We start from the raw sequence: 10,289 nt of genomic DNA, 5'->3' as shown, positions 1-10,289 counted from the left end.
CGGTAACGAGGGAGCCCTTGTAGCTTGCTGCTCTTCCCAGTGGCGCTCCTCCAAGCGCCCTGGGAGCGCGGGGGCTTATGCGGGAAGCGGTTTCAGGTCGCTGACAGCGGCGGCCGAGGCCCCTCGCTTTGTTGTGTGGCTGAGTGACACCGAGCTGGTGACGCTCCCCAGGCATCTGCTCCTGTCCCTAATACGACCGGGCCTTCTGTCATCACCGCGGGCAGCCTTTAACCCCTGCCCCGGGCTGGGGAGCGCCGGGGCGGCGGCTGCAGCGGTTCGGGCCGGACCTTCCCAAGGCGAGCGGGCGCGCGGGGGCCGGGCCGGACGCCGGGGCCCGCCGGCCTCGCGGAGGGGTGCGCGGGGGGGCGGCCGGGACACCAAAATAGGAGCTGCGGCTGCGGCCCCTCTGCTCCCTCCGGCAGCGGCTCTTCCAAAGACGGTCACGGGCTGCCGCGGGCTGGGAGCTCCTGTGAGCGCCGCGCCGGGCGGGTCCGCAGCCGGAGGGCGGTCGGGCTGCGCGGACAAAGCGGCGGGAGCTGCGGAGCGCGGTGATGGCCGCGGCCGGGCAGGAGGACTACGCTTACCTCTACAAGGACTCCGCGCACCCCGGAGGCTTCTTGGAGGCGTTCCGGGCGTTTTACCTGGACGGGCTGTTCACCGACATCACCCTCCAGTGCGCTTCGGGGGTCATCTTCCACTGCCACAGAGCTGCCCTGGCAGCGTGCAGCAGTTATTTTAAAGCAATGTTCACAGCTGATATGAAAGAAAAATCCAAAAACCAGATCAGCCTTCCCGGGCTCAGCCATGCAGTACTGGAAGCTCTCGTGAATTACGTATACACATCACAGATCCAGATAACAAAGAGAAATGTCCAAAGCCTACTCCAGGCTGCAGACCTGCTCCAGTTCGTATCAGTAAAGAAAGCCTGTGAGCAGTTTCTGGTAAGGCACTTAGATACTGACAACTGCATTGGGATGCACTCCTTTGCTGAGTATCATGATTGCTCGGAGCTGGAGAAAGAGTCCAGAAGGATATTGTTATGGCAGTTTGAAGAAGTGTGGAAGCAGGAAGAGTTTCTGGACATTGGCAAGGAGAAGCTCTCTTATATTCTGTCCAGGGAGAATCTCAATGTTCAAAAAGAAGAGGTAGCCATTGAAGCTGTCATTAAGTGGGTTGCACACAATGTCGAAGGAAGAGTTGAAGACATCTGTGAAGTGCTGAGCTGCATCAAAGTAGACTTAGACAATGTGTATTTGAGGTCAGCTTTAAGCCTGCAAAAAACAAGCCGACTCAATGACAGTAAGATAAGGTCACTCATATATAATGCCCTGAACCTCAATCCCAAAGGTCTTTCCAGAAGATCCACAGCAGCCATGTATGTAATTGGAGGATATTATTGGCACCCCTTATCAGAAGTGCATGTTTGGGATCCTTTAACCAATGCATGGGTCCAGGGAACAGAGATGCCAGATCACACCAGAGAGAGCTATGGGGTCACTAGTTTGGGACCAGACATATATGTGACAGGAGGTTACAGAACAGAGAGTATTGAAGCTCTTGACACCGTGTGGATATATAACAGTGAGAGAGATGAGTGGACAGAAGGCTGCCCCATGCTCGATGCAAGGTATTACCACTGCGCAGTTTCCTTGAGTGGCTGCATTTATGCATTGGGAGGGTACCGAAAGGGAGCTCCAGTCCAAGAAGCTGAGTTTTATGATCCTTTAATACAAAAATGGCTTCCCATTGCAAACATGATCAAAGGTAGGTAAACTTTTGTATGGTGTCTGCCTCCAATGTCAATTATTCTGTGTTTGCCATTTTTAAGGGACATGGAAACATTTAGGATTTGATCGAAATTCTAGAGAAGTCCATGGGAATCTCCTGTCAGTGGGCTTTGGTTCAGGTCTTCACTAGCCAAATGACCACGAACATCCAAATGCTATACTGGGCTGTGCCATAGAACAGTGGGTAGAAAAGTAAGTGGTGGTCTCAGTTTAATTTTGCCTTCTTTCCTGAGTAAAATTTCTGTTCAAATTAGAAAGAAATGAGAAAACTACCCTGGATAAGAGTCCATTCAGTACACAATCAAAGAGTAAGCTCCAATAAATGGAGTGTATTATTTTTATATAAGATTTTCCATGCAGTCATTTATAAAGGTGTCATAATTTAAAACTTCTTGCATGGAATTCCCTCCTATTTCTGTGTATCATCTGTTCAGGATCCTTTGTTAAATCTTTAGTGTGAGTATAATGAAAAGCACTAATACTTGTTTCTAGCAGCCAAAGTACCATTCACTTAAGAGATGGACTTGATGATCTTTCTGGGTCTCTTCCAATGCACACTATTCTATGATTATTTTGTAACAGTAACAACAATACTACAATTATACATTTTAAAATACATTTTTATAAATTAATGCAAATATTTATAATTAGTTATAAAAATTTACTTAAGTTAATGCAACTTAATATTTTTGTATGTACATGAGAATTTTTGGATGCATATGTAAAAGAAAAAAAGCAGGCTTTTACAACTTTCTCCATTGTTTGCATGCTTTTCTCAAACATTGCTACTATTTTCTTTTTATTTTCTTCAGAAGTAGAAATGCTTTGCTAATCCTATGAGTTACATATTCTATGCAGTTGTTTTGCCCAGTTTTCATAAGTGTGAAACTACTTAGGTGCTCAGACCCTCCTTTGCTGTATTTCATTTTGTTGTCCTAGAGACACAATTAAAATGGCTCCATTCTGCTTGTGTCTTTGTTTATACAATAGCTTAATTAGTAATACCATGAGAATGACTGAAAGTATCAGAAAAGATAGCCCGAGACACTGAATAGTCTCAACTCCCATTGTCTTTGTTCTTGCCATCTAAGTGATTCTTTAACAGCTCTTAGTGAAACAGTGAAACTAATTGCCTATTCCAAAATCATTACAACATCCAAAATAATTACTGCCTAAAAATCCTGTGAACTATTGTGTGGCTGTATTATATGCAATGTCTATTGGTTACTGCAGTTTTATTTAGTCATTCTTGACTTATGATATCTTGATAAATCTATTTTATTCACATTCAGTTAAATACTTGCAAGCATATAATGTTAATAAAATATTAACAAATCATTTGAAATGGAGTTATGGATGAAAGAGACCATGGTTATTATGTGCAGTCTGAATGCATGTTTGACTTTCATACTGTGAACAGGAGTTGGAAATGCCACTGCCTGTGTCCTGCATGAAGTCATCTACGTCGCTGGAGGTCACTATGGGTACAGGGGAAGCTGCACCTACGATAAAATCCAGAGATACCATTCAGGTAGCAATGAGTGGAGTATAGTCACCACAAGTCCACATCCAGGTAAATAGTTTCTCTAATAAACGTAGAGCTTGATTTGATTACTTGTACTTGGGAGTCCTTAAGCCCAGTTAGGGGTTTTCAGCATATTCCTAATTATAAAAAGAAATGCCTGTAGGGCTGCAAGGGCTGTTCCAAACTCTGAAAGTGGAAAGGAAGACCTTCTTCAAGAATCTGTTACATAGAAATCACTATGTAAATACTGAATTAAGGACTGTCCACATTAAATAATATAACTTCCTGTAAAATCTAACTATTCATTGACATTCATTGACAAAAATATTTATATCAATATAAAAGGAATTTCCCTAAGTTTTACATCCGGTAACAGTAAGTTTTTAAAGCAATTTTCACTGAGTACTGGTGTTGTGGTGTAGCAGAAATTCTTGAGTGTTTCCTAAGCTCGATGAGGACATTCAGCTGTCCTCAGTAGTGCCTAATATTCATCATGTACTTGAAGTTTAAATTAATGTTATCATGCTTAATTGGGCTGTATTCCTTTTTTCTGAAGAATACGGATTGTGTTCAATTACATTACAAAACAAGATCTATTTTGTGGGTGGACAGACCACGATCACTGACTGCTATGACCCAGAGCAAAATGAGTGGAAGCAGATGGCTCACATGATGGAGAGAAGGATGGAGTGTGGCACGGTGGTTATGAACGGATGCATCTATGTAACAGGAGGATATTCCTATTCAAAAGGAACATACCTGCAGAGCATTGAGAAATACGACCCTGAACTGAACAAATGGGAAGCAGTGGGTAATCTTCCCAGTGCCATGCGGTCACATGGCTGTGTCTGTGTGTATAATGTGTAAGCAGTTAATTTTCATCTTGCTGTTACAGAAAACAGCAGATGCAGTATTCACAATGCTGCTGATTACCTCATGAGGGGTGGTCTAATACAATCTCTTAGTGCACATTGTTAAGAACTATAGATATTTTGTTCTCATTTTAAACAACTCAGAAACATAAATGTGGTAACAAGATTTCCATATATTTTTCAGTCCAATCATTCTTTATAATGGAAGTTATCAAATTACTCTCTTATAACGCTTTGTACAGCAACATAGGAACTACTGTGAAAAATGGATTTGTTTTTGTTAATCACTGGATGAAACTATGACTTGGTGCTAAGATGAGTAAAGCCAAACAAAATACAGTTCTAAGGACTGCTGGCCTCAAGATTAAAACTTTGTATTCTGAAGGTAGCTGTAGAAACGGATCATTGACACGACTTAAGTGTATGGTATGTACAAATCAATATCACTTGATTAACTAGGTTATCAGATTCAGAAATGAGCATTTGCAACTCTACCTTCAAGTGCCAGAGCAAAGAATAGCTTAGGCTAGGAATGAGGGAAGAAATGTTGGTAGTAGCCCGACACAGGCCAAAAGCATGCACTAGTTTTCCAGAAGGAGAAGTAAAAGGGCATTTCTCTTTGCCTTTCTCACACTCTCTTTGACATTGCCAATGAGAAATGAAAAAAGACTGTGAGGCTTTGCAATGGGATCTTTGGCTGATGCACAGGTTATTGTAGTTTAAGTGCTTTTTGCAGGGGGAGTTAATGTGTTAACTCTTTTTTAATATAAATTCAAGATGTGTGCCTGTGTGGAATGGAAGGAGGAAATGAGAGAGACTGGAAAATTAATATCCGCCTGAGATTCAAACTTCTCTATTTTGTTTAATACCATTTGGTCTTTCCTAAACTATGACTTAAGCAAAAGTAACAAATAAAGAAACTTGTCGAAGTATGCTATGCACAAAGAAAAAAAATTACCTATAGGATTGATTTATTTATTATTTCTATCGCAACTTAATATGAGATCTTCAAATTCTGTGTAGAAAGTGGATTTTGTAAAGTGATTTACAGACAAACAGATCACACTCTGACTGGCCTGACAGCGGTGATCTAAATGAAGAAATGCTTTGAGGAACAGAGAAGGTTCTTTCAGCACTGATCCCCAGTTTATAAAATGACTGCAGAAACAGCTGTTAGATATTGGTGTGAGAGGCAGGGACAACTCAGGGCTGCCATAGGGTGTGGTGAGAACTTCCCACACCAGCACTGCCACCTAAAATTAAATTTTGGTTTTATTGGATTTCTCAGATACAAATAAAGGACTTTTCCAAGTAGTAAGCTCTGAGTTTATAATATTTATTTTGCTTGATCATAGGCATTTTCATTTTTTTTTTATTTTTTCACATTTTTATGCTATTTCTGACTTGGATTTGATTGCTGGTAGCAGGTGGCACTCAGCTGCGGCTTTGATCTGAAGTTCTGTGGTGTATATATATAGTTCTTTTTTAATATTTTCTTGTGTTGCCTCACTATGTCAGAAGCTTATGTGTTCAGTGTTTTGCTTTGTTACCCATCCCACTGAGATTTATTTAAGGATCTGATGTAATTTGTTTAAAGACTCCAAACTCCAAAGAGGTGTGGAGAATTGAACTCTGAGGCCATTTGAAATGTGTGGGCCAAGCAGGTAGGCAAAGAGATAAAGTGAATTTGTTTCTCCTGGAAATCTCCACAGCTGAGAATTGCTCAAGGGCATGTGGAGATTTAAAGGACAACATCACAGGAACATGAAGGTGATCTTTGTATTGAATGAAACCACAATGAACTCAACTGTTGATGTAATTATTCACTGCAAATTATGTACTCGTGAAACTTCATGTTTGTTAAAAACACAAGCATAGAACAGCTTTTTGTGGTTGGCCTTGAGGTTCATTCTGGCTGGTATCCAGTCATGAGTTGGTGAAAGGATCTATGAATAAGGTGAGGACTAACAAAACCAAACTCAGCATCCACCTGTCAACTGCTTGCAAAGTAGGTGCTTGATATTGGTGAAAGACAGTGCTGTTCCAGGGCTGGAGCACAGGCACTGGAAGCTGGACTCTGCTTTGTGCCCCTGGGTGATCTGCAGGCAAGCAAATACTGCTTTTTGGCCTCAGTGTTAAGTGCAAAGTGGAAAAAAGCCTTTAATTCTCGCCTGTCAGGACAGCGTTTGTTGGTCTGGCATAAACAAAAGTCAAAGAAATTACTGCTTAGGACTTAATTTAAATCCTAATTTCTCAGAGGTTTTCAATGCATTAGAATAAATGAAGAGAAGAATAAGTTCAGACTCATGGTTAAATTTCAACTGGTGCTATTTTCACAATAACCTACAGTGCCCTTTTAAAATTTACTGTGTAGCACATCCCAAGAAGGTGTGTTGCAATCAGGTCTTGGGCACAGGCGGGAGAATGAACTCAGCAACAGGAACAGGATTCTGACCTCTGGTCAGCAGCCTACAAGAGGTGGGAAGCTCAGAGCAGGGAATCTCTTAGCCATCTGTGCAATAAGTTTTTAAAATCAGTTGAATGTAAACACTGAATTATTGTGCTAATGGACCTGTATTACGGTAGACACTGTTTTACTGTTTCACTGGTAAACTAGAAAATTAAGTAATGTGGAAGTCAAATCCATTGTAAGGTCAATACTCTCTTAAAATTTTCACTTGTGCGATTCCCATGTTTGTAGCGCTATAGACGCCTACAGTTTATCTGTAGTGTTTAAGTGAATGTTTGCAATACTATTTAATAAATGTAAATATACCAGCACTGTACAAATCCAAGTTGTTAAGTTACCTTTTCTGTTCAGCGCGCAAAAGCTGCGAACAAAAAAGCGGAAAGGAACCTCGCGCGCTGGGCCCTTACGAGGCGCGCGGGGCCGCTCGGGGCGGGGCGGGGCCGCTCGGGGCGGGGCGGGGCCGCTCGGGGCGGGGCGGGGCCGCTCGGGGCGGGGCGGGGCCCCTCCCCCGCGCCGGAAGTGGCGCACACGTGAGGGGCGGGCGGGCCGCGGGGGCTGCTGGGCCGTGCGGCGCCGACTCGCGGTCTGTGGAGCGGCGGAGCGGGGCCCGAGCGCGCAGGTTGGTGTGCGGCCGCTCCCGGCGGCTCCCGGCCGCTGCCGCTGCTCGGGCGTGCCCCCCGGGCCCGGCCCGGCCCTGCCGAGGAGCGCCGGGGCAGAGCTGGCGGCGGGGCGCGGCGGCCGGGCCGAGAGGGAGGGAGGGAGGGTCCCCGGAGAGGGGAGCACGTGCCGCCTGTGCCCCGGCAGAGGCGCGGAGCGGGCCCGGCCCTGCCGCCGCCGCGGTCACTTCCTGCCAGCAGCGCTTCCCGCGGAGCTCGGTGCGCGCTGCGGGGCTCGGGCTCTGCGGGGCAAGCGGAGCCGCAGCACCGCTCCCGCCGCAGGGATCCGGGCCCGGCCCGAGGGCGGCGCTCCCGCTCCCGCCGGGCAGAGGAGCCCGCTGGGCGGGAGGCTGGGCCCGAGGCAGTCACAAGAACTCTGTGTTGCCGCTGCAGGCGTGTAAAACTGTCAGCAGCAAACTGATGGTCTCCTAGCACAGTCCATGGACCGAAATTTCAATTGCTTAAAAAATTTTTAGTATGAAATTTTTTCTTACATTGCACTGATTCTACTAAAAAAAAAAAAAAAAAAAAGCCTGTTTAAGTTAACGTCTGTAAAATGTGTGGCTGTAGTTAATCCTTACTCTTAATTAAAAACTAGGTTCAGACCTCTAGTGCAGGGGTTCCTGAAGAAGGCATAATATGAATAACAGTTCCATGTTCCTTTATCGGGAAAGCTTTCGTATTTAAAAAAAGCCTTTCACTCTATTGCAGTAATGGTAGAATCAGTCTGCAACTAAACTTTGTCCAGAGCTTGAAACTAAATGGCTGGTAAGAGGAAAATCTGCTTGAGAGTTCTTTTGGGATGGTCTAGCTAATATAGTGTGGGATCTAATGGTTCTAGTTAAGGGGCTTGACTGTAATTTTTTATAACTTAAACCTAATGACTACTTGCTTTATTTTAACCTGGTTTTTTATGTGTTGTGTTGTACTAATACAGACTTTTGGCACATGGAAGGAACAAGTCAGTGTAGTTTATTAAGAAAGCCCTTAAAATAAAATCTTCTGTAGGATTTTGCATGCAGTTCTGACTTCGATTGCTGTTCATTGGAGCTTTTTATCAGTCTTCACTGATGCATAGCAGCTGAAAACTATTGATCTGGAAGTTGTCTTGTGCCAAATGACTGAGCTAGAGTCTGAAGTGAGCATGTGCAGACAAGGCTAGAATTTCTCTTAAATTAGAAGTCTGCTTCTGCTTTTGTTTTAAATAGTTTAAAGCTCAGGGACTGAACTGAATTCCATGCATGGCAAGCTTGATTCTTGCCTACAGTTTGTTACTTGCAGCTGAAAGGATGCTTTTTAGAAAACTTTTCCATGTTTAAGACTTATTCTAAAGGAGTTGTCCTAAATCTTGTGTTAGATCATCCTTTTTGGTATTAACCTTGAAAACACTGCTAAGGAAGTAGACTTTGTTTTTTTTTCTCTTCTTAACAGTGAAGCTGAGTCTTATGTGGAAATCGAGTTTTTGGTGTTAAGTACCCTGGGCTGAAGCAGCAGTCAGCAACGTCCTATAGGTTGCCATTAAATTGGATCAAATTTGGTATCATGTAAAATAGAACACTAATTTCTCTCTCAAGTAGGGTGTTAAGACAGCACCAGCACCTTAATGGTGGTGAAGTGTCAGTCTCCTGTAATCAGGGTGGCTCACGTGGGACATCTCTGAAGTAACTGCAACTCTTAGCTTGGGTACTCTGGCCTGGTTTTGTAAAATGCTTTTTAGATAAATGGATCACACTTAGCCCAGCTGGCAACTAATACTTGCTGAAATCATGCTTTAAAAAGTGTTACAGTGATAGGTACAGGTGCAAACACACCACCTTTCAAGGCTGTAAGAGCTGAAGAATTGCAAGTTCCAACAATTGAATGTGGCCTTGATATCAGGAACAGGAAGAAATGGGAATACTGCAGTAGGCTGAACAGTTATTGGGGAATTAAACTACTTAAATAAGAAGAGGCTGCCAACTGGGTATTCTGATTGAGAACATAATTTCCTGTAACAAGAACACCTCGGGGGATTTTCCCTGCTTCTGTGTTGCCAGTCATCTTGATGACATGAGTGCAAAACCATCTTTGCCAGCAGCTATTGTAATCACAGATCTATGAACTGGGGTAACGTGACCAAGAAGCTGCTTTAACTTCTGTAGCTGGATTTAACAAGTGTGCTAGTGCTCAAAGTGAGAAAGGAGAAATCTCTGCTTCAAAGTTCAAAACGGAATTCAAACTAATTTCTGACAGCTTCATAAAGCTACGTTTTTTTCTCAAGGATTAATCTTCACACTCTATCCTTAAGTGCAACTAGATAGAAAACATTTGATCCCAGTTAATTTTCTGGCCAGTAGCTGCTTTCTCAGTGACTGCATCTGATGTACTGGGATTAGACACTGCTGCCAGTAAAGTAAAGTTACTCCCAAGTTAAAATGTCATACGTTATCAAAGATACTTGATTCACTATTCAAGCACAACTGCAGTGAACACATTTGTAAAGGAGAGAATGAGGCATCTTTAGGATGTGTCACTAAATGCAGATATTTTCATTCCATCCTCCATGAAGTTCTGGGAACTTTCCAAAGATTACATAGGAGACAGAAACTTCAGAAACATTTCTCATTATATCTTTGTAGGAATTGAACATTTTTGTGATTGTTTTGCCTAGTGATGAGAGGTTGGATTTGACTTAAAAAACAATGTTGTTGGCTCTCAGTTTTGTTGTTGTTGCTCTGAACTGAGGATATGTGCCTAGAAAAAGATAAATAACAAATAAAGCTGTGAAGTGCCAGCATTTTTTAAAATTTTATCTTAAATAACAAATAAGGCTGAGAAATGCCATCCTTTTTTAAATTTTATCTTGACTGCTGAATGCCAAATGCTGCCCTAACAGCCAATGTGAGGCTTTTTTTCCCCCTCAGTTGTTTCATAGTTTCCTCTTGGAGTTCTGCAGTCATGTTAATAGTTGCTTCACAGGCATAAATGTATGGCTAATGC

General features: G+C 43.1%; 3 protein-coding genes across 13 annotated transcripts in view; 2 read left to right on the top strand and 1 right to left on the bottom strand.

Annotated features, from left to right (window-relative positions):
- The first annotated feature begins 362 nt into the window (after nt 1-362).
- Nucleotides 363-7,002, top strand: KLHL23 (kelch like family member 23). Its single transcript, XM_056515878.1, has 3 exons — nt 363-1,764; nt 3,208-3,360; nt 3,869-7,002. Exons 1-3 carry the CDS (start codon nt 552-554, stop codon nt 4,177-4,179), a joined length of 1,677 nt encoding a protein of 558 aa, XP_056371853.1. The 5' UTR covers nt 363-551; the 3' UTR covers nt 4,180-7,002.
- A 168-nt stretch (nt 7,003-7,170) lies between these two features.
- SSB (small RNA binding exonuclease protection factor La) overlaps nt 7,171-10,289 on the top strand; it is an 8,834-nt gene continuing 5,715 nt past the window's right edge. Inside the window, exon 1 of one of the 2 annotated variants that reach the window (XM_056515856.1) lies at nt 7,171-7,273. The gene's annotated coding sequence lies outside the window, so the exon portion shown is untranslated. Of the gene's footprint in view, nt 7,274-7,913; nt 8,079-10,289 lie in introns of those variants that run through there. The other variant, XM_056515855.1, reaches the window with a different exon arrangement.
- METTL5 (methyltransferase 5, N6-adenosine) overlaps nt 8,100-10,289 on the bottom strand; it is a 13,032-nt gene continuing 10,842 nt past the window's right edge. For 8 of the 10 annotated variants that reach the window (XM_056515863.1, XM_056515861.1, XM_056515862.1 and 5 more), the window contains one exon: nt 9,884-10,043. In XM_056515863.1, coding sequence (XP_056371838.1) covers nt 9,899-10,043 — 145 coding nt within the window. In that variant the 3' untranslated portion in view covers nt 9,884-9,898. Of the gene's footprint in view, nt 10,044-10,289 lie in introns of all 10 variants that reach the window. The other 2 variants (XM_056515858.1, XM_056515871.1) reach the window with 2 other exon arrangements.

Source organism: Oenanthe melanoleuca, unplaced genomic scaffold, assembly GCF_029582105.1.
Source record: "Oenanthe melanoleuca isolate GR-GAL-2019-014 unplaced genomic scaffold, OMel1.0 S100, whole genome shotgun sequence".
NCBI classification, from domain to species: Eukaryota; Metazoa; Chordata; class Aves; order Passeriformes; family Muscicapidae; genus Oenanthe; species Oenanthe melanoleuca.
This window is presented reverse-complemented; position numbering and strand designations above follow the sequence as displayed.